Here is a 24561-nt window from a genome sequence, read left to right on the forward strand (position 1 = left end):
GAGGTGGGGTTAAAATCTCCGTGTCATGAACATGGTGTGTTCATTGATGACACATCTGAACCCAGAATGATTTTGTCCAATCTAGTCTTTTTTCAAGTAAAGGTTCTTAAACAAAATATGATAATAGTTCTGTTTTCAGTGCGTTTGCTTGTTGAATACTTGAACAATCCAAAAACCCATCCACAGAAGAGTTCGTTGGAATGGAACAAAATCTTTTCTATGTATTGTTTTCAAAGTTGAATTGAGGATTTGTTTGGTCAGAAAATCTGAAAATGCAACACTGACAAAAAAAGGTTTAACCTTAACCTGCAGTCTCACACTACGAATTGTTCAGGGATCGGAGCGACGGCTGCCAAATACTGTACTATCAGTTTCATAGTCATAGAAAAAGTCACCAAAAGGTCGCGAATGCCCGATACCAGCTGAGATAACTAGGTTTGGTTAAAATCAGATTTTTCATCCTGGTGTGTTAGGATCTCTCCCAGGCTGTGGCGCGTTCATCCCTCCCAAATCCCCCATCCCCCTCGTCCCATTTGTTTCCTAGTCGCTTGTCAGCCTCTAATCGAACTTCGCGGACCCTTTGATGAATCACCAGTACTTTTGGACAAAAGTTGGAATTGAGGAATTTAGAGGCATTTCATTTGAGGGGGATTATGCATCTTAAATTTGTTCTCCAAACAGAGAGAATCGGCAGGTCCCCCGAGTCCCCAGCCTGTCAAGTCAGGAGGATCTACGCGCTCATTTGAGCGTCATTACGCATTGTAATGATTTTATAAATTCGTACTTACGCAGACGTTATTTCCAGAGCGACCGGGGTGGCACTTTATTATTTGATATTGAAATCATTTTTCAGTGTTATGCCCACAGTGTTGGGCATCACTAATCCTTGCGCTGCCGTTTCGACTTTATTATCATGTCTCCCTTCCTCTCCCTCCCCCGTGGTCAGACAAGGGTAAGCCCCAGCTAATAGAACCGTACTACAAACTTTTTAATTTGCGCCAATAGCTGTCTCAAACCCCATTTGCGTACAGAAAGTGCTGGAGAAATAGACAAGGTATTTTAATGTGCGCTCATCATCCTTGTACGAAGCTAGTTGTACCGAACGCCACCAGATGGCTCTCATAGCTCTGAAGCGTCCATGTTTGTTCCCAAGGGAGCCATCAGGGCACTGACCAATGCATTCAGTTTGAACGAAACTGGGGACACACTGTATAAACGTAATGTTTCAACCTCACCGTTCTGATCACTTATTTCATGCATAATGTTTTAACATTATGAAATCTATGCAACTACATGTAACACAAAGTTTTCTCATTTATGTTTTTAAGTTCGAACGCGTATGACGAAAATGTGTTTTTTCGCGTGATGTAAAATTGTATTGCTGTTTTATGGTTGTAAGGATCAACCAATCCGTTTAGAAAGCCATTGTATAACCTACTCGTTCGTGGACATACAGGTACTGCAAGCTAAATATTTTTATAGGTTCCAACCCTGACAAAAACTTGTTAGGAAACCATTGTAGCTTTTATCACAACAATCGGATTATAGGGCTAGTTGACACAACAAATCATCAGTAGCTGGCTCAATTATCTGGTCTGATGATATTCCTCGCCATTATCTATCTAAAACGACGCTTCTTGTCTCCTCCTCGAGTTGTTAAGAACAACAATCACCCTTCTATTGCAATCTGGCCACGGTCCTTGTCAGGTTAGCGATATATACCTCTTGATTGTAACATATTAATGTAGATAAACGATGCTAAAAGCCACCTTAGACACCCCTGCGCTACTGGACAGTTCGCAAGTGCAATTAGCCCGTCTAGGAAAATCGGATTAAAATTGAGGGTAGACATCCCGCGGGGACTGACCATACCTATCTACGGTCAAGTGGCATACAATTCCTTCTGTTGTTATTGTTTCAATTATAAGGGCCTCTACAGTTAGTTCGATCTATGCCCTGAAGTTATTTCAAACAATGTTTTAGTAACACAGCTCTTGTCCAGTCTTTCCATCGTTGATTGATTGCTATGTACTACTGCACGCGCGACCTAATCGATGGCGAGTAGTCGTTATTACCTCCCTTTAGCTGTTGGCGGACTGAGGAGCCGGGTGTCTCTTGAGCAAAAAAAAAGTAATCGGTTTGTCCGCGAATATATCTGAAAATATTGCTCACAGAAATGAAAAATTTAAATGGCAGTGTGTGGAACAAATTTGGACCCTGCATCAACGACCCTTTTATATTAATTAAAGTGTTCTCCGTGGCTATAAAGGCTATGAAACATGACTATTTTGAAAATTGGAAAATGAAATCGTTGTGAAATTAAGTATTATTCTAATTCATTACAAAATAACAAGGTTCATACACTGCCTTCCCATTTATCTTATAGTTAAAGGGGTGCCCGATCATCAACTGTTAACCGGCGACCGTTATATGGTGAAATAGTAAACGCTTTAATTCTTGAGGGTTATACTGTTTCTTTGCAAACATTAACCTGTAACTTTGCGCTGCGTGGTATAGTATAATGTTAACTCTTTGTGGTGAAAATTAAAGCATAGACGGCGAAATATTACAGAATTAATATCAGTAATTACTTACATGGAACGTGTACAAAAAAGTGTCACACGGATATTAACTCACTTCACACACACACACACACACACACACACACACACACACACACACACACACACACACACACACACACACACACACACACACAAACACACATTGAATGAATCTGAGGACAAAAAATGAAACCATGCTCCCAGTACTATTTCATATGGTTACAGAAGTGACACATTCTTAGAAACAATGACAGACTCATGCTGTTTTTCTCCTTGGTGTTTTCGTTCATTTCCAACATTTAAAACGTCTAATCCATGTGGTGGAATTTCCACTAACACTATTACGCTTAGAATTGGATTTTACCAAGTTCTTTTCAGTGTTTTTACGCCTAATTGTGCAAAGTGAACAGAAGCTCTCTTCCCGATCACTGATACTCAAACGCTGTATTGGTGGGAAAACTGCGTCTTTTTTCCTCCATCTGATTGGCCATGGGGCAGCTTTCATCCGCAAAATAGATAGATTATGAAGAAGAAGCGGCCCCTATTCGTGATCTAATTATCGTAGGACCACGAGCTAGAGCATGCAAATCTCACAACTACAATGACAGGTAGAAGTCGGGCTGTAGCGCCTCTGACTGCGTTCGACCTATCGTAGCGCAGGCCGCCTCGAGAGAACTCGGTGTTTGCTGTGACGTCACGCGCCAGGCATGCTCAAATAGCCATGCTCGCTTTTCGTCCCGGACTCTTGTGATTGATGCGCCCCTACAGCTTTTTAAGCCTCTAACAAACACACGGCCCAGTAAAACCGCCTTGGTCTTATGCATATGAGTATTTACATGTATCCGACGGAGACACAGGCCTGTGTTGCATTTTGTCAATGGCCACAGCGACGGTGAATATCACTTCGGAAGGACCGTCGATAAGTTAACGGTTGTTGGTTGTCGAGACCCTTGGGAGTATTCTAGTGATAGTTTGTGTAGAGACTAGCTGAGGTGTACAAGTCTATCAGCGGTGGACCCACCCTCTCTCATTCACAGTGAACAAGCCCAGCGGATACACAGCGCATCGGACACTCTTAACCCTGACCGCCTATATCAGCGGTCGTGGACAGACTTTTACAGGATAGATGGACTCGTTAAATGATTCCCTCTGTTTGGACGAACTAGTGGCCGGCTGCGAACCTACAGGACAGAGTAGTGGAATGACCATGCATCATTTAACGGAAAGTTCCGGGGGCAGTGGCAGTGGAGTGACCAGTGAGTTACCACTGTCTGGATCAGGACAATGTTCGAGTCATGCTTCAATCAGTACTGTCACATCTACAGACGCTTCTTCAGAGAAATCAGGTAGGGTCGACGGTACGGAAATACCGCCCGACACATTTACATGTGTATATTACAGTCATATACCTCACTGCTATCTAATCTAGTGCCAAATACGAGTGACAACGTGCAGGCTATGCGAATAAATTGTTGTCATTGTATTCCGCGAGAGGGGTAAGGCAAGGAGATGTGTAGCGTCGGACATCGACCGCGATAGATTTTTACAGAAATGTTGTATTTTGCTGCGTTTGATGTTTATTACACGGGCGTGTTGTATCATATGAAACGAGTAACGCCATCTCCCGGCACGAGGGAGCCGGTGTGCATTTCAGCAACTTCGCGATATAAACAACCTACTCGTATCGCATCCACGATGCACTTAACAGTGATGTTCCCCAACGCTGACGTTACTTCTATCGATCTCCCCTTGTCAATTCACTCGTCAATTCGGCACAGGTCAATTCATGTCAATTTCCCCTCAGCACGTTTGCGTTCGGTGTTAACCTATTAGACCGTCTTGAAGAATCTTCGTCGTTTTCATGTCAGTGTCATGTCAGTTGCAATCAAAATATACACGATGGGCAGGTGTGACAATTTACCTTGATTCCTTTCATACAGATAGAAGATACCATAGCGCTTGATAAGTTCAACTGAAATTACTCGTGGGTTCGTCACCGTTATTCAAGCACTTACAGAACAAGATATTATTGGCACCGTGGAATTAATTCCTGTTGATTTAAGCACATCATAATGCCTAAAGGTCGGATGGGTACGGTTTGCACTAAATAGTCTGGAGTATTTCCTTTCCGCACTGTCTCAAACACTCTATTTCAATATTTTGACGCCAAGAAAACTAATTAAACGTAGTACGCAGGACAAATGTCTGTTAAATATTGCTTATAATCAACGTTGAATTGCATCGAGCAATGTTTTCACGGTAATAAACATTCCATACATGCCTTTTGCCATTCTAACTGAATGATACGCCAAGCTAATTGAACTTGTATCCTCTATTAGGTTCATATTAAACGCGCTAAGAAAACCATTACATACGCTACTTAACATATGCATGAAAATTGACTTGTAATTAAATTAGAATGTTTTATAAACTCTGTGTAATAACTCTTGTTTGTAATATAAACCTTCTCTTTTAATACCCATATCGTCACTACCTCGTATTTATATGTGATGAATACTGATGGTTAATATTCTAATAACTATAAAGTATATATGGAAAACTTTGATATTCCTGTGGCAGCGTGATTAGTGGAAACATACATGTTCAAGTTCTTTTTGTTTTCCCCAAGATAAATCTTATCATCTGCAGCAACATGTAACTTAATATAACATTTATAATGCGATGCTCTAAGTACCTAATATTAATTAGTGCATATAAAGTACTCCCAACATAAGTGGTGCCACGTGGTGTTTATGGTGATGAGGAACAGTGCAGGGGTATGTGGAGTGATTTTCCATGCTCCGTTCTTTATATGTTTATACACCTAAATGATAAGTAAACCCCAGTCACGGTTTGCAACATATTCTGATAACATATCGTCATAAACTAAACAGAAACATATAACAGCTATAAAATCATAACACCACAACTTTACTAACAATCAGATTTGACAACAGTTGTCATTTATATAGTTTACACACGTAAGATAGCAATTAAAGTTGACATAGTGTATAAATAAAATATCAAACTATTGTTTCCTCAGCTAAACTAAACTAAATTGAAATTTATTATTTGGTGAAGACATTCTATACACTTTTGCTCATGCCAGGTGTGCCTACATTCTTCTGAGATGTTTTCGACGTTCTGTTGAGATGTTTTCGACGTTCTATTAAGATGTTTTCGACAAAGTTTCTTCGCATATGTAAGAATTCGAATCTAAAAATACATACCGAAAAGTAAAATTTTTATTATTTAAAATATACGTTCCAATCGTGACGTGAAATAATTTTGACGGTTTGGGTATTATAATATCATTGTTCGCCTCAACAATACATAAATATTCATATTTTACCTTTCCCTTAACGGCTTGGAGTGAAAAACAAATAATCGCCACCTTGCACACAATTGAGTACGATGTTCTGGCCAGGGGCACATTATCTCAGTCACTAAGTCTAGGAAAACTTGTTCAAGCTCTAATTAGCTTCAATTGCAGCATGAAAATTGGCTTCAGATATTTTTTTTACCACGCAGAGGCCCCCTTCGACCTTGCTATGGCGGCTTGTTTGGTCCGATGGGAAGAAGGAAGGCTAGAGTAGCGTTCACGTCTCTCGGGTTTCGTTCTATCGTTATTACGTGTAGGCTCATCTACAGAATGATATCCAATTCCGTCTCATTTTAGACATTCAGGCACAGTACCAGCGTTTGAGACAATACGGATTTGGGACGTCTTGTAATCCTGGATTGCTGTTTCCTGTAAACACGCGCGCTCTCCGCAACCGCTGCCTTGATATATCAACTACAAAATAAACAGCCTCAATGTTTCTTCCGTGACTTCGCTGACCTTCGTGAAAATCATTCATAAACTGACTTTGAAAGTTTGGCAGGCCAGGTCGTTTCATCTTTTATTTATCGTGTCAATTTCAAATCTCAAAGAACGATATCTTATTGAAGACGTATAATAAACTCCGGTTGAGTGAATTATTGCACATTGAAAATTTAATCTCTACGAGCAATAAGTTAACGTGTTACTGTTTTAGTGTATATGGCTAGATAATAGGATCCCGACTACAACGTAAATCTGTTGACACGTTATCGTTGTAGCTGTCATGGAAGTTGTAATTAATATATTGGATATTAATATATTTCAATTAATGTCCTGTTTACAATGAGCATTAAAACAATATGTCCCTTTGAAATATATAAAATAATGGGTGTTTTTCAAGGGATCAATGCTTAGGTCGATAAGTAAAATATTACTGACATCTGTTTTGAACTTATGGTTCCTTTATTGACATGAGTAAATTATTACTTATCGATTTCGCTACAAAATGGCACTGTGTGCTAATGCTGTCAAGCTGTGTTAAATGTAAAGAGAACAATTAACTCATTGATTTTCGTGTTTAAGTTTATCGGTAAGATAATTTAGTTTTCAAAATAAATATTTGTTTTGGGAATGTGGCATCAAGCACATTCATGTACAATGCATTAATAATTACAACGAGTCCATATTTATTCAAAAAGGCTTCTCAATCACACCATCAACTCATTCCACGGAACTTGTAAACATGATTTAGTTTTCAAATTACAAAATATTCAATCATGTGTGAGGTAATATACTATGTCATTTTTTACAACTTTACAGCTTCATATTTTATAGATATTTTAAATCCATTTGAACCAGATCAATACATTGTACTGAAATATGAATCAAAATGGAATGGATAAAGTTTCAGAATGAGACATATTACATACAAGTATATGTCCACCCTTCTCTCGTATATTCATAACACCATAAGGAATCTATTCATGTGTATATTCAAAAACGTCGACACATTACACACAAAAAACAACCACAACTGTTTTCTGGAACTGTTATGAGAAAGTTTGAGTGTTATTGACATAATAGCTTCACTAACCTGCCCTCGGTACTCAAAGTATATTTGTGTTTGTTCGCAAACTATTAATTACGTGAATAAATATTACCGATTTGGAAAACAGCGTCCATGAACAGTGTGTTCAACAATGGATTTATGTGAAAGGATGCTGAACATCCTTGATCGAACATTTCATTTCACAGATTCGATATATCATACATTACATGTCCAAATGCCATTTCTAGGTGTACAATGATATATGTTTGCTATAATATATATTTATTTATCAGATTCCAACGATGCAAGTAAGTCCAAAGTCGAGGACAGTTCCGAGGAGAACGCAAAGAAAAAAAGACAACGTCGGCAACGTACTCATTTCACTAGTCAGCAACTGCAGGAACTGGAGGCAACGTTTGCCAGGAACCGATACCCCGACATGGCGACGAGGGAGGAAATCGCAGCATGGACAAATCTAACTGAAGCCCGAGTTAGGGTAGGTTCTGATCTATTGTCACATTAGCTACTTTGGTGATGTTAACGAATAAAGAAAAAAATGAATTATGAAAGCGGAAATGATATAATGTCGCTAATGATATTGACAAGTTACATTGTTCTAATATACTTATGTGATACATTTCATGTAATGGAAAAACTAGAATATTGTTAATAACACAATTACTTGGTACTGCGGCAAGGGGACTAGGGTGTCTGTTGACGTTTGTATCACAATTCAAAAATGGAACACAATTTATGTAGGATTATTGAAAGGACTTGAATATAAGTATGTAAATTGATACACATTTGATTCATAAAACGATAATCTGCATATGTATTTATTCCCAAAACTAGTATGTTTTGGGCTTCAAATATGTCGATATAACTAGCTATGGAATTGTCTATAGTATACTTGTTGGTGTGCATATGAGCTTTAGCGTGATAAACAATCTATTAACTGTGTTCATTAGTCCTTGTTCAAAGGTGTTGTGAAAGGGCGGTGTATCGTCTTGAATTTCATTATTAACATGTCCACGACAAAGCATATTTATATATTGAATATATCAATATTTTACTATGTAATCTAGCACAAAGCATTGGAAAGTATAATATCATCACACATATTTTAGGGTAAACAATGTATGTTCGTGTATCTAGTTCATGTGAGACAAAAATAGATATATTTTCAAATTTATTTCACAACGCAATAATAGGATGCAACAAATATAATTTTCATATTGGGTTTGCGATTCAAGTTTTTGGTACTCCTAATTGACCACATGCTGCGACCATGTTGATCACGTTTGAAACTGTCGACTATGAAAGGCGATTCGAGCAAAAATTGATATCGAAATCATTAAAATCCGAATGTGTTACAGATAACTTTCAATTTCATGCTTTTGTTAGAAAGAAATAGAACTGATGTATCATATATTAAATCATGCATTGAAAGTAATCGTTCAACAAAAGGATTTAGTTGAATATACAGGTATATTACGGAGAATGCTAATATCTGCCCAGGTAGATAAACTGAAATCTGAGTTGTTCATGAGTATATGAATAAATTTGATTTTAACCGATAGCCAGGGGCTGCCTCATTATCATAATATAATTTGGTATATTCATTGCGTTAATGTTTTAATACCCCCATTACAAATTTGAATGAATGAACACGGGTAGAATAAATATTTATGTCCAACAATAAGTGCTTATCATCCAACGCCAAATGCAATAATTATACTTACTAATACAATATCAACGTAGATTATAATGCAATATCAACGTATATATCGAAACACATTCTTGTCCGTAATAATTATAGGTAAATATCAAAATATTTTTACTACATGTATAATGTAATAAATTTAAGTAGATAGCTTGTCAGGCTTGAAGGCACTAAGTCATTGCTATTATACAGTTATATAATGTAATGTTATGATACAGATATATAAGGTGTACTGTTATGATACAGTTATATAATGTGTATTGTTAAAATACAGATATATAATGTGTATTGTTGTAATACAGATATATCATGGGTATTGTTGTAATAAAGATATATGTGTATTGTTATAATACAGATATATGTGTATTGTTATAATACAGATATATCATGGGTATTGTTGTAATAGAGATATATAATGTGTATTGCTAAGATACAGATGTATATATAATGTGTACTGTTTTGGCGTGTAGGATAGACTGGGCTTGGATGGCCGAGGGGGTCGGAGGAATGAATTATATACGGCTGATACCACAAATTCATATATTTATACATTTTAAGAAACCAGATGTATTTTAAAGAAGGATCAACTCAATAACAGGAAGTACATTTATTTGTACACTCAGAGACTTAACTGCAGTATAACTAATAAATCAAACCAGTGTTTCCTCATTGATATCTGTAGTTTACAAAATGAAAGCCCACAACGCCCGTTTTGTTTTTCACTGAAATTGAATCAACAACTATTATTCTGAGGATCTCTATTAGCTTATTGCTGGCTATGTTGTTGGAGGGAAAACACTGCGATCTATGATAGTGAGTGTATTGATATTTTTACAATCAAATACATGTGTTTCGGCGCATAGGCCTAAGTTTGCAAGCAAAATCAATTGCTCTTTGCTCTAGTAATGGACTTGTTTTCTTTACGATCCGACGCGTGTTGGTCTAACAGAGAAATAAACTGTTTAAGGCCAGAAAAATAAATAATATCCGGTGGTGATCATCGTTGGGGGATGGCAGAGGCATAGGTGGTTAGTCGAAGTTAGCGTTTCAAAGTTTATTTACAAGGTTTGCAAAGTAGCTGTTAATGTTTCGTAAAAGGAGTCTGCGAAAAACCAGAAAAGCAAATATTATTCAGTAATCAGATCCAGCCGTCGCGGTTTGTTGAAATCCCCCCGAACGTGGAATTCTGGACGGGCATGCAAATATATCGAGTCCATTTGTAAGTAACACCACTTTTGAATATTAAAACAGAATTTCAATTTGGTTATTAACAAAAATTAATTGGCTTTGGTGCAAAATATTAAACCGAGCGTCATGTTATTTGAGCCCGTCGTAATCTATGCATGGGTATTAATTATGTTTGAAAAAATTGAGTCATGTATGAGAGCAATCTGGTTATGATGTTGATTTATGAGAAACTCATTTACCTAAATTTATTGGTTTTGTAAGCTGATCCGCAAGCGAGCAATGGGATTGCGTGCCCCTCGTATGGGAGCATTAAGGGGATGAGCGAGATTGTTGGAGACATAGACAGAAAGTTTGCTGATTCCTCGCGAGTACTCTCACATTCCTATCAACAGTTTGGTGGACGGTCGACGCTGTCGGGTGCTCCATCGTACATCGGGTTGGCTTAAATACGTTACTTTACTCAGGCAAATAAGGCTAGCGGAATTGCGATCAACTGTGTTAAGAGAAGTGGCCAAAACGTGTCTATTTCCCACACGCGCTTTGGTGAAATGTGCAGTCTCGTGCAATGTGTGGACCTAACGCCGAAGTCTCGCCATCGCCGTCCACCACTTCTCGTGAACATAAGGGGTGGCGTATTTCGTTTTTGTTTACACCGAAAATTACAAGAGCGATAGCCGTTTGTTCGCTGTGTGACGAGCAAAGCGATGTATCTAATTAAATCTACCGCTCCCCTCGGCCAGTGTTCCTCGCTACCCGCGATCGTGGATGCCAATTTGATTAATCTACCTATAGTCTATCCTCTCATCTCACCCCCAGAATTCTAATGTAGTGTCCCATAAACAGTGCGTTAACGTTTAGTCACGGTATGCAATACGTATATAAAAACCCTTCACTCAGATTCCTGTCTCTCGTGTCGACTTCTTTAATTTCCTTGGAAGAATTTAAAAACTTTTCCTATAACGTTACACTATATCAGGTTTTAACGCCATTATATATGACGTATCCAAGGACCCTGTGTTACGCTCCTTCCCCTTTAACACCCAAAACCGAAAGGGAGTCAAACCCTCTATCTTCAAGAACCACAGGAAGGCGATTGCAAGGTTCAAATTGCCCCGAAATTAGTGGAAACCCTGGCCCGTTTTCCTCTTCTAGTGTAAACATATTAATTTGGTGAAATCCTGCTTTTAGAAGCAGATTAAATCAAGCGAAAATCGTGTTCCATTCGCTTCGTCAGATTTTCCGATTTTTCCCGACGTATGACGAACTTGAACGAAATACTTTCAGATTTGTATCTAGAACTACTTCTCTCAGAACTGAATACATAGCATTAATGTCCTATTAGCAAAATATAGGGTGAACTAGCTTTGTTATGACCCAGGGATGAATGCTGGTACAGACGGGTTATATATAACTATGTACATCTCAATGATTGACTCCATGTGTCAAACACGTTGTGTGGAGGTTTGGTGCGCTCCCCTTCCCTCTAATGATGTGAATTAGTAAGAAATAGTTCTGTACTTGCCAATAGCCCTGATTGGAATTTCACAGTAGACGCGAACGGCGCAGTTTTACATAGATTTTGGCACAGACGAAGAATGGGAATGTGGTTTATGCAATATGAAAAGTAGGATGTGTAAGTTACACTTCAATCTATGTACAAATATCGTTTGAGATGTCTTGCCCTTAAACAACTCCAGGATTTGGTAGTGCACTGTTTTCTGTTGAAATTTGTCACAAGATATTGGCTTTCTCACTCTTCTAAAGAAGTTTTAGGGTCAACACATCTATACCAAACCAACGATTTGAAAATATAGTCGAAAACTAGTTTTCTGTCGCTTACTGTGTTTTGCATCAACATGGCGTACATAATTGCAGGTATATATACTGTTAAGCTGCATCAGCGGATATTCGGGCAATAGTGTCATTTTCGATTGAGATGTTTACTAGAGAAACATTAAGCATAACAACGATCGCTCAACGTGGTAGCTCTACATCACAATAGCCCCGATTTTATTAAAGGGTGTTTTACAATTTATGATTCAGTGCGAAAACGACTGCACACAAGCAATCACTACATGCCGTTTCGATTCAGTTACCTCTCATAATAGAGGAATTAGCAGTGTCGTATAACAAGAGGTATTCATTTCGAGTTCATCAAGTCATTTAGTTTTTTTATGATATTGTTTTCGTCTAAAGGAAACTTAACATACCCAAAAGCACCTTTTAACAATCAATTACACGGTATGGTTTACAACGTGTTATGCAGGTGTGTGATTGGGGAGGGGTGTAATTTCGAAGGGTACTTAATAATAAGTTTATTTCTTTAGATGATATTAGTATTACAATATCAGCATTTTATGAATAAGGATGGGTTGTTTTCAAAATGGGAAACTCTGCCCCGATAACGGGGTACACATTTTTCTTAAATTCGTCGTGTCATAATTTTCCTCATGACAGAACATTGCGCGTCGATGGATGTCTCAAGTGGTTGAAACCAAGCAGGCCCTGACGAATGTGCTTAGTATGGGCCGCTACTATTCCATATTCAACCTTGGAACTTCTATCTTTATAAACATTTTAAAGTTAAGCAATCATTCGCTTTAATATATATTTTTTTAAATCTGATATTAATGAGCTCTATATTGGATTAACTATAACAGAGGATACACTTTTGCAGTTTTTTAATTTGGGAAAACGTTTTCTGACTACAAAATAGGACATGTAATATGTGAGGTAAAAATTGCATTGAACGTGTAAGAGGGAATGTGTGAATTCTAGATGGAACAACATTGATTTTAAAACATGAACTCTGTTATTAATGTTTCAAAGCAATTATAGGGCCTTCTTATATTGAAGCAGAAATGTAAAAGTTACACCAACAAAAGGTTAAATGGGAATAATTGTACACTGTAAAGATTATATTTTGTCAATTTCCGTAAACGCGTTTTCACAATCGTTATTAATTACGACTGACTCGTTCCGTACAATACAAATCTTGAAATCCCATCTTGATTTATTTCACTAATGGAATTGTTTATCAAGTGATACGTTATAATTAGAATTTAATTTCTGTCGTGTCAGTGTTACCAAATACAAATATTAATACAACTATTAACCAACAACTTAATTAGTCTTAATGCAGCATAAACGATTTCCCCGAGTCATATTGGTCACAAACAACAACCCAAGGCGTTAAGTACTATTCATTTTGAGAAGTGTTGTCAACTGAATAACTGTAATGAAATATTTATCTATCCATTTCCTCCACATCCTCGAATCTTTGAAGTTTCGAGAGGAAAATCGAAGAAAATTAATTGGTTTTGTGGCGCCAAGATGGCTGCGATAAGGCTTATCGGTAACGCTTCCAAAGCGTGTCTGTTTATTGCTTTTACCCTTAAAATGCCGCCTTCAATTACTAAGATGTGGTCATTTAGTTATTGTTTTGAAATCTGAACATGGCACTATAACATATGGGCCTTCTTGGTAATGAAATTACATTAAAAATAGCCAATTAGAAGTTTGAAACTCGCCTAAACTGCCATGTAGGCTTTGGTATGTCGCTCTTAAATAACGATAAACTATCGTGCGATATTTAGACTTTGAGAAACAGTGCGTCGAAATATTTCGTAAAATTGAATTGGGATATAGAAAGTATTAAATCAATAAAATCATTTGAACAACACAGGTATTTCACGGTAATGCTGTAAACGCTTGTAACATCAGCTATATGGGGACTATTTTCAATGTTTTAATCTCTTTCACCTGTGCCCACTATATAAAGACAATATCGATACTGAAACGAATAAACACAGCTGTTTATAATTGTTAATCGTTTTGGGCGCAATTGTACATAATTTATGGCGGATTTGTGAGGCGGCTTCCCTCATCAACACCCTCTGTGTGGGTATGCGTCAATATATATCGAAAATCACTGCATGACAAGGAACATAGTTTCCCTAATATTATTTATGAATAAATCAGATGTGACTATAATAGCTTTTAGATCTGACGTAGTGAATCCACACATGAAATATTATCCAGTCGAGAAAATTAATATTACTGTTTTGCCATATATCGTGAGTTACATCCATCTCGTCTCTTTTTATGAAATTTAGATTTAATTGTCATACAACAATGACCTATTTCTTTATTCCCAGTTGTTCGCGAATGTTTCTCCAAGCATTTTAAATTTAATTTAAATAAAGTTCCAGCTTGTCCGCTTTCTTATTGCTTTGCTATTTGCATGACTTGGGCTCCTAGTACTTGAAATATTTCACACGATTTAGAACCTTAATTCGGTTACAGAAAACTATTTCAGTTTTAAGTTGAATGCTGCCAACGTTACAACCAATGAACACACAGTACAAGGAACAGTTAATTTTATGCAGCCTTGGAAAAGGAAACTTTTTTACCTCACGAAACTCAATCTGTTTGATTAGGATGTGCATCTTCGTGAATTATATATACGAGTACCACTCGATGGAAATGTAACACCCGTCGCCGTAATGTAACCCTAAAAATACCTGAATTCTGAGCAAAGAGATTTACTTTTGAAAACTTTCTATACATTTTTTTTACGTAAACGCGTGTAAGCATGTACATAAGAAGTTATATTTTTAGATATCTAATTAACAGTCCCCTTTGAGGCTCATCTCGTCAGTTGTATTATTCATATTATTTTCTTACCATTTGTCATTCAGATAAGGAATGTATCGTATATCTGGGAATGAGACAATTGGATTTCAACACGAGTTGTTATAACGTTCTTGGTGGTGATGTTTAATCCGACGTAAAATGGGAAATATATGTCACCTTATTTGGTAGAATGTGTTTATTTTGCATGTGATATTATATATTTATCTCTTGTTTGCAGGTTTGGTTCAAGAACCGAAGAGCCAAATGGAGAAAGCGAGAACGCAACATGGACACTTTCAAGAACGGGTTCGGAACACAATTTACAGGGCTGATGCAGCCGCCGTTTGATGACGGGTTGTATACAGGGTATTCATATAACAACTGGGCCACGAAGGTCCCCTCGCCCCTGGGGTCAAAGACGTTTCCCTGGGGGTTGAACATGAACATGAACAGTCCCGTGAACCCACACTTGTCTTCCGTCGTTTCTACTCAACCGTTGGGGTTCACGTCTTCACCGAATAACATCAACAGTATAAACTCATCAATGGTGGCCGGTGTGTCGAGCGTTCCGGGAAACATGAACTCACCCTCTACTCCCTGCCCCTACGCACCGCCAGCCCCACCCTACTATATCAACAGGGACCAATGCTCGAATAGTATTGCCGCTCTGCGACTCAAGGCCAAACAGCATGCGACGTTTCCCTACGGCCCGATGGCCAGCAGACAACCAACACTATCAGCATGCCAGTACGCCACTGTAGGCAATGGGGGTAGCGTCTGAAGATGGGCCTTCTACTAGCTGGGTTACACTTGGTGGGAACTGAGAGTCTCTGTTCTCATGGACCTTACTGCCAAAAGCGACGAATCGTTTTAAAGCTGAGGGCAGCAGCGGAACCCGTGGCATAAGTATTTGAAATACGTGCCAGGGCGAGGTGAAATTCACAAATCAGGGATTATGTGGTGAGGCGAGGACCTCGTGGCAAGACTTGTATGTATATGTGTTTGTGTGAGTGTTTCTGTAATTTGATATATCGTGAGTTCATCCGTCATGTCATTCTCCACGACGTCCAAAAACCGATCCCGCCTGAGTCAGGGATTGGTACAGACAGCAAACGCTATCTGGGCCCACGTCAACCGACGGAAGAACGGACAAATGCCGGCTGTGACGGCCAACGTATTGTACGCAGTGCTAGAAGGCTCAGAACCGGACATCTGACCACTGAACAGTGTCAGGCCAGTAGCAGGGCCAGAATATATTGCCAGTGCAACGCTGCACTATGCATAAAAAGGAAAATGACATTACTTTCCATGTAAACTTTGACTTTGATGTGCTACTCCTCCCAACGGAGCGTGGGAACGAATCGGGTCCTATAGGCCTCCCCACATGTCGGACAAGTCTATGGTAGCCTCTCACTGACTCATTACTACGTCCTTCCGTGAATAGCAGCAACTTCTAAACGACCTTCTATATATACCTGTTTTCAGTAGCTTCCGTAATAGTTTTGACATATATTGTATTCTCTGTAGAGCCACCGCGTGCCAAATCTGTAGTTCATCTCCTTGTAGATTTCTTCAGTCTCTGACACATGTCTCCTCTGACACAGCTCCCTAAGTATCGAAGTCGAGATTAAAGCACAAATCAAACACGATTGAAATGTCCATTTCTGAGTTATCGATGACATATCGTTGCACATATCAGTCATATTGTTTCATTTCAAGGGTAACAATAACACGAATCTCATGAAATGTACAACTACGTCCGTAGATTTCCTTGTAATTTTCAGTTATGCGCGATGAAATCAGTCACGGTCAACATTACCTCCAGCTAACCACTAGCCCTTAAGTCACGTGGCAGGCAAATCAAAGCCTTCTGCTGGCATTAAATGGGGATAATCGATTAACGAATTAGCCATTCAATATATTGATTTGACCATTATATAGAGGAGTATAGTAAAGCGGACCAAGAGTCCGTGGTGGTCAGTAAGAGTGCTATGTGAAGGTCATTGTCCATTTTTATCATGAATAATTACAACAATGATGTTTTTATGTGTACAGTGCGAAGTCCGAAATACAAAAATATCAGTATGAATAAAGTAGATGACTGTTTCTTAGAAAGAAATGTTGAATAAATTATGATTATAACCGACTTTTTTCTCTATGTTGTCTTTTAGTTACTTGTAAAAGGTGATTGTATGATTACCTCGCCAGACATGCAACCCAATTGAACATTGGCATCGAACTTCGGTTAGAATACGTATGTAATGTTGCTGATGATGGGGACATGCTAATTTGAGATGTCTACACAATGCCTAATCGTTAATTTTTCGTTAACGGTTTCGGTAATTGTGAAAACGATCTGGTCAAGTGGTCCAATACCTGATTAATCTAATTTTGACGCAATGCACTAGCTGTAACTGATGGTTCACGAAACATGCAAAGGTGGATTGATGGATGAAAGTTGAACGTAGTTCAAAGTTGTATCTGGTACATTATAGTTTATTTGTACAAGTCTTTTCCAATGGATGCGTGGTGGAAGGTGAAAGATTCCTCGGAAATGTATCAGATTTTGTTTTTGGTATAATACTTTTCCATTTCGAGAGATTAACAAACATCATCTAACTTTCATTACTATGAAACATGACGTTATTAATATTTCATCAGATGTGAAATGTGGATTTTAAGTTTGAGCATGATAAAGTCTGGGTCGTATAGCTCATGAAGTTGCATCTTCTCGCTGTGACAGACATTTAAGTCATGTTGACAATTTCCAGCCCGCAATATACACGAGCCAAACACATCTACACCCCGACATCACACACTGAGCTGCTCCCTCTGGCGCACCCCGTCGTGTGTATATCGACATCAATATACGTGTGTCAGTTTCCGTCAATCTTCCATGTCCCGTGGACACCACTTAAAACATCGGCTGTGTATTCCGTTTAAAATGACCCTGGTTAAGCCACTTTCAGATGAACCTGTGAAAAGATTAGCAGACAGTGTGTTTCCATTTCGGGACAAATCCGTCCCATTTTACTCGACTTGTGGTCTTTTAAAGGATCAGTCTATTACAAATCTTACACGAAATAGATTACTCTCGTTTTTTCAAGGCACCGTTCATTTCGTTTCCTTGTAAAAGTCACCCATTTTCCGGTAATACCCCCTATCGAAAACAGATGCTTCCTTTATCCCACTTCTCCCGGGGTCATTGCTTGGCGTAACTACATTCTTTTACTGGTATAAGCCTTCGTTAACCTAGGTTAACCATCCCTTTACTAAACTTGTGAAAACACCTGTGGGATTACTTCCCGTATAAAACTCAACATTACATCTTGGCGAAATATTAATTTAGACGTGAAACGGATCACAAGAAAATGATTAATAAGAAGAAGTAATGTAGTTTTAATCTTGTTTCGCTGGCGATATTGTCCCTTCACATTTTCCCCATTTTGCCAATGGGGACGAGCTCTTCATACACACCGTGAGATTGGGGATCGTCAGTTCTAAGATAAAAATCGACAATTTAATTTCGTAAAAAGCTCCGATTTTCTCAGTGGAAATCTAATCTGACTAGACAGTAGCTGTCATTTGCAAGAAAAATATACATTTGCTAGAATATACCAGCACATTTGGATGGAAATGACGACCCTTTATCTCAGCTCTGTTTGAAATGTTTTTAGCATAGGTATACGCTTATTTGAGTAATTGTCATTCGTCCTTGTGAGGTAAAGCCATTTTATTTAATTTGTTTAGAATGAATGGGAAATGTGACTGAGATTTTCAACAGTTCGTATTTCGGATATAATTACTATCAACTGTTAGAATCGGATACTTTTCGATGTATCAGAAATATGTAATTCATTTGTTCAAAGCGACGTCGCGTTCGTAAGTGTTGTTAGAAAATAATATTAATTAAAGTCAATTTGTGATAACGACGTTTTAATGACTGTAATCTAGGTAACATTATCCATAGATAAAAAAAACGTGTCAATGCGACTTATTTGCTTGAACAGAAGTGTTTTGATATTAACTCCCACCGTTTTAAAGTGTAATTATAAAAATGATTGATACACTGCTGAGACCTGGAATCGTATTTACTTAATATTTTTATATAAAAAATTACACACTCTGACAAATAAAATATGAGATGTCATCCCAAGTTCAGGGATATGGTGTTACAGAGAAAATAATCCTGTTTCCTGTAGAAAACAATAGCAACACATCAAATGTTACATGATCGCCTTTCATTAAAGAATCAGCAAGAGAGACATTAAAGATGTCATTTTACTGGTCGTTATGAATCATAATCACAAATCATAAATCTTAAAAGTTTTACGATCTTCTCTTCTTTGAAAACATTAATTAAACTTATCACCGTTTCAAACATATCAGTGTGTCTTTATAGCGACATACAGAAGATATATTTTATAAACAGAAAGCCTGTACGAAATAGTTATATTTCCATTTCAGGTTCTGTTTTAAACAAACACCAAGGGATAAGTAAATATTTCAAAGGATAAAACATCATTAAAATCGCTGCTCACTTTAGTTTCATGTATATCTAATCCTCATCTTCTACTTAACATGATTTATAAAAACAGATTCTCTCGTAAGCAACCCGTGAATAGTTTCTTCACTAGGTACAGTCTTGAATTGAGGTCACATGTTTACTCATAGGCATCGACGTGCGATTTATACGATTTATCTTTAATGTAAATGTGATAAATACAAAAACAGTGTTGACCTGTTTTCTATAGTAGCCAATGACACGTAACCATTTCTGGCTATTGTACTGAATAATACAACAACCTCTGTCACGCATCAACTCTGGCCAATACTAGTCTACCTCGCTGATGGGCTGGTCGGCCCCTCTAGAGTGAGTGTACCCACGCTAACATTCATGAAGGCAGTAGATATGTAGATCTCTGGTGCGTGTCTTGAAACGAACTCTAAACTGATATTTTTAAAAAACTGTTGTTTTTTATTTGATTTATTTAAATAAAAGTGTGAAAGCGTTAAACAACCGTTTAAGGAGCATTGATAAAAAAACATCGTTTTGAGATGTTGAAAAAAATAATACTTCTTTTGTTTAACGAACTGATGGTTATAAACTAGTTGCTTGACATGGCAGTATGTGCATGTGTGGTGCCTTTATTGCAGGCAGGCAATACTTAGGTGAACATGAATGATTCAATATCATCCCCACCACCATAAATGAATTTCGTCTTTCCAGATAAGTGAATTACTATATGATGAATAGGTAGGATAATTGTATTGAACATAACACATTGTAATTGTATTGAACATATTACATAGCAACATGTATCATTTGAGGATAGATAAGTGGTAGACTCAGGGTACTGTTATCTACCAGGGTACATGAATGAAAGAGTAAGACAAAAGTCATCAGCGGAAGATCTGATTATGTTCTATTCAGAATCGATGCAGGTTGAAAGTGATATTGTAGGGTAAATGTACGATAGGAGATCGTGGTAGGTGAATACATGCGGGATAGAGTGTTTCTGTCTCCAAGTAATGAGGTTCCACTTCGGACAAGTAGACACGGCAGTGTGCAGGTAACAAATACGTGATGATTATTTAAAGGTGTATTTAACATGATATTAATATATCCACACACATAACACATGTATGTAGTCTGTTTGTTTTTTGTAGATTTTTACAGTTTTATTCCTGAAAAACAAATTCAATTATTAAACAATTCAAGTCCGTTTCTCTCTTCAGGGACCATCGAGACATGTTCAGGTATCGGATAATTAAAGATTAGACTTTAATTCCATAATATTTATTCTTAATTTCCAAGTTTCCGTGGTAAAGACAAAACCTAGAACATGCATGCTGAGTCAATCGCTTGAAATACACCCACACGCAAGTTTCAACCTATATCGTTCCTTGCCAAAGAGAGATGTGTGCCACCATTCACATTCTGCCCTGCATATTTCCTGGCAAAAGAACAACGAGCTATAAGAACACACGATTAGCTATGAACAAGGAATATGAATAAAGGGACATATCACTACTAGACCGGCGTCACATTGCGCAATACCCCTCGCCGAGTACCCATGTTGTCCTTGTGTCAAATATGGACTTTTAGACAAGACATTGTTCCAGTTCCCCTTTGAAGACGCGAGTAACATGGCGTTATATTTGCTGAGGATTTCGTCTACAGAGAGATCCGTCGTTGTTTTGTTTATCCCCAGGTTTTCCTGATCTGTCGTCTTGGGCAGATAGGATGTTGGGTGATTACCTGCTTCAAGAGGCATTCAGCCAAGTTACAGCCAAGGGGAGGTAACTCTTAGAGAAAACCCTTTTCTCTCCTTCCGGAGCCAGACGTGCCAAAGATGGCGATTCCTTGTCATATCGTATCCTTTTCATGTGCATGCAATTGTAAGCTATGTGGAAATTGATAACGGAACATTATTTAAGATAACCAGGTACAACGAGGAGATGTACTCACGTTTGGTTGTTACTCAGGATCTTTGTAAATGGGTCAAAGCAATTTTGGTATAAATGACAACATTGGAGGATACCACAAACATGTCTATCATATGTCGAGAAACTTTTAAATCATGTTGAGAAAAACGGTAAGCTTCCATTTGAACTAAAGTCGCGGGTGAGATAGATAACTTGAAAAACATTCAGTATGACTTGAGTCTTTTTCGCACAGTTCTGCTCCGTTTAAGGGAATTGTTGGTTGGTCGTGTTTTGGTCTGGTCCACGGCGTGCATATCTTCAGGAAATGTTTGCTTTTCTGATTTCAGTTTGCTATTTTACACTTCACGAAATGAAATCACGAAACGAAATTGGTTATATAACGGAATTTATCATCCTAGCATGTGAATTCCTGTGGAGAAACACCATGTTAATGTTTAGTTCGCTGAGTTTCTATTTGGCAGAGGAACAACTTGACATTTCGTTAACAATACATTGCTGGATAAACCAAATTCAAATACTCAACCTCTCAAACTCGAAATCCTTTCGAGAATGGAACATGTATTGTAGTGGCACAAAATCCCGGGCAAATGACTGTACGCACCAATTTTTATTTTATTTTGACTAAAATTAAGACAGACAAGAAATGGTTATTCAGGGGCAATGGATTTAATAGGATGTCACAGTCGTGTTTTGGATCTTAAGTTTGCAATGTTTCGTTATAGTAACGTTTTGATAACGTTTGTTAGGCTTTGTTCAAATCCAAATTTCAAGTGTTTACTTTTTTTTTGCCCGGCAGTTTAGAATAATTCCCAAATAAACGATACAAATAACCACTTTCGAATGCATCGAATATTCGGCAGCATTAGTTAAACATTAACAAGGCAAGTGCGATGTTATTCATGAGACGAGAAGAGACGATCACTCCCAATACGTGCATCTCCTTGCTTATTTTCGACGCCTCTTGCTTTGTTCATACGCCGTATTTCTTACTCATAATGACACCTGTCTAACTGGGCATGTTCAGCAGCATCAATTACATCGACTTGTAAAGATTGCGTTATGTAATCTATAGCAACGTACAGTGTGAGTTAACGGGATGCGGGTTACAGTGTACATCAGGTAGAACGTGGCTAGTGACAGCACTCGTACATACAATAAGCTATTATAATGGCAGGAACAAAACGTGGGATAGTTTAAACTGGTGGGTGTAATACACGTGCACAGATAATTGAGATTGTCGTTTCGTTGATACGAAGTTGTATATGTATGTTGTAAATGTATCTCAGCAAGTTAAACAGTATAACATTCTATACAAAAGTGGACATTCTCTCTCTCTCGTGATTCGTTATGGGCTTAGAAGGGAGGCAAGGAAAGAGATTTCACGGCGCCCACTATTTTTCATCTAAAGAGTAATTTTAGAAAGTAAAGTAAAGTTTTTCAATACAGGACAAAGCGCCTTATGAAATGGTTCTGCAAATAAATATAATTGATATTACTTATAAAATGTAAGTCGCAAACATTTGTCAATAGAAGTGATCGTTAACGTTTGATAATTGTAGTTTTCAGCAGCGTTGAAATTGGATTCACCCTCCCACATCTGTCGACACATTACATTAATCTCATAAACCCACGTAATTTTGTCTGGTAATCCCACAACGACAGCTTGATTTGATAGTTTTAAAATAAAATGATCACTTTTCGTATACTAGCTTCGATCCTGAAGTGTAAGTCTCCAAATCAAACTCGAATCTTCCCAACGTTTCAACCCATGCGAAATAAAAACTAAAAATATGTTAGCGGGAAACATAGCTGAGAACAAAATCATAAATTGCGCTTGCGTTATAAACCATGAATCTATTTAGCAATAAAAATGATTTAAACAACATATTCTTATATTAGTAAATTAGTTGCTGTGAATGCACCGGATCCCTTTGGGTGCATGGAGCCATAGAATTCTTTAATTAGAAAAGCCTAGCAACTGTATCTGTTGTAGACGGTCATGTTTCTCGGGATAACCAGCTGTTTAGACGTTCTTTTTATCGGAATGCCCCCTCCATGGCGTTAGGCTCCCTCGTGGGCAATATTGGGAGAAAGTGATTTCTTGTTTTGACAACTACTTGACATCCGAGCGTAACACAAGTTGTCAATTGCAATCGGACACTTCACAAGGAACTGTCTCTCCGGAAACTTGGCGGCGCTTCGTGCATCAGATAAAATCTCGAATCTGTTTAATTCCCTAAAAGAAAATATCAACAATCAGTGAGAGTGTATAAACATTTGGAAAAATAAACTTATGCGATCTGGTTTCAAAATTGGAATTTCTGAGAGGCGCGAAAAATGGAAAAACTTGAAAGATTTTTAAAGTCTTTGAGTACACGTACATGTCATTCGTTACAGGGTGACGACGAGAATAGATTGGCGCTGTAATGAAGCCTAGTTTCGGCGAATATTACGTGATTTACATTGACTAAGCAGGACTAATTAAACATGTTGTTAATGAGTTCTGTGACACATGCCCTCTCTAATTAAGTTCCCACTGTGGGGAATTTCAGTGTATGAGTAAGCGGAGCTCTAAGGGATTACCAATAGCATGGAATATTCACCAAAGTTTTTTGACTGGCGCGGAAGCGAGGAATAATAAAGCGCTATCTTGTTGCAGAATATGTTTTCTTTCCCCCAAGGGCTCTAAGTGGCCCCTTACTGAGCGAGGCACAACTTCCTTTACGAATGTGTTAACAGTCTTTAAGCATGGCGACATGAACTACCGAAACGTCAATTTCCAAACAGCCGACGTCAAACGGCGGTGTCAAAACAATAATAACATGACTTTACAAGTCATTACAATTAACTAAAACAACATCAATTGTTGTTTTAGCGACGTCGTTATGCTGGAATCGCCAAGATGTTCGTGGGATACTGGTTACAGTGACGGACAACCCACAGATGGCATATGTACGGGAATTCTGCCGTCTCCAGAGGGGGTCAGTGCGAAGCTAATTGACCGTTAGGTTTTGTACCCTCGATAGTCCTAAAATGCCCTTCCTGCTTTCTATCAAAACTGTGGTTGAAACTTTAAAAGATCATTGACCTTTGCTGTTCATTTTCTACAATTTTAATTTTTGTATACACG

General features: G+C 38.0%; 1 protein-coding gene across 1 annotated transcript; it reads left to right on the forward strand.

Annotated features, from left to right (window-relative positions):
- The first annotated feature begins 3294 nt into the window (after nt 1–3294).
- Nucleotides 3295–17118, forward strand: LOC139468786 (pituitary homeobox x-like). The gene is made up of 3 exons (XM_071250921.1): nt 3295–3910; nt 7729–7931; nt 15220–17118. The coding sequence occupies exons 1-3, from the start codon at nt 3691–3693 to the stop codon at nt 15760–15762; spliced, it is 966 nt and encodes a 321-aa protein (XP_071107022.1). The 5' UTR covers nt 3295–3690; the 3' UTR covers nt 15763–17118.
- Nucleotides 17119–24561: the final 7443 nt, after the last annotated feature.

The sequence above is a fragment of the Haliotis cracherodii genome, unplaced genomic scaffold, assembly GCF_022045235.1.
Source record: "Haliotis cracherodii isolate W230 unplaced genomic scaffold, xgHalCrac1.p SCAF_2, whole genome shotgun sequence".
NCBI lineage: Eukaryota > Metazoa > Mollusca > Gastropoda > Lepetellida > Haliotidae > Haliotis > Haliotis cracherodii.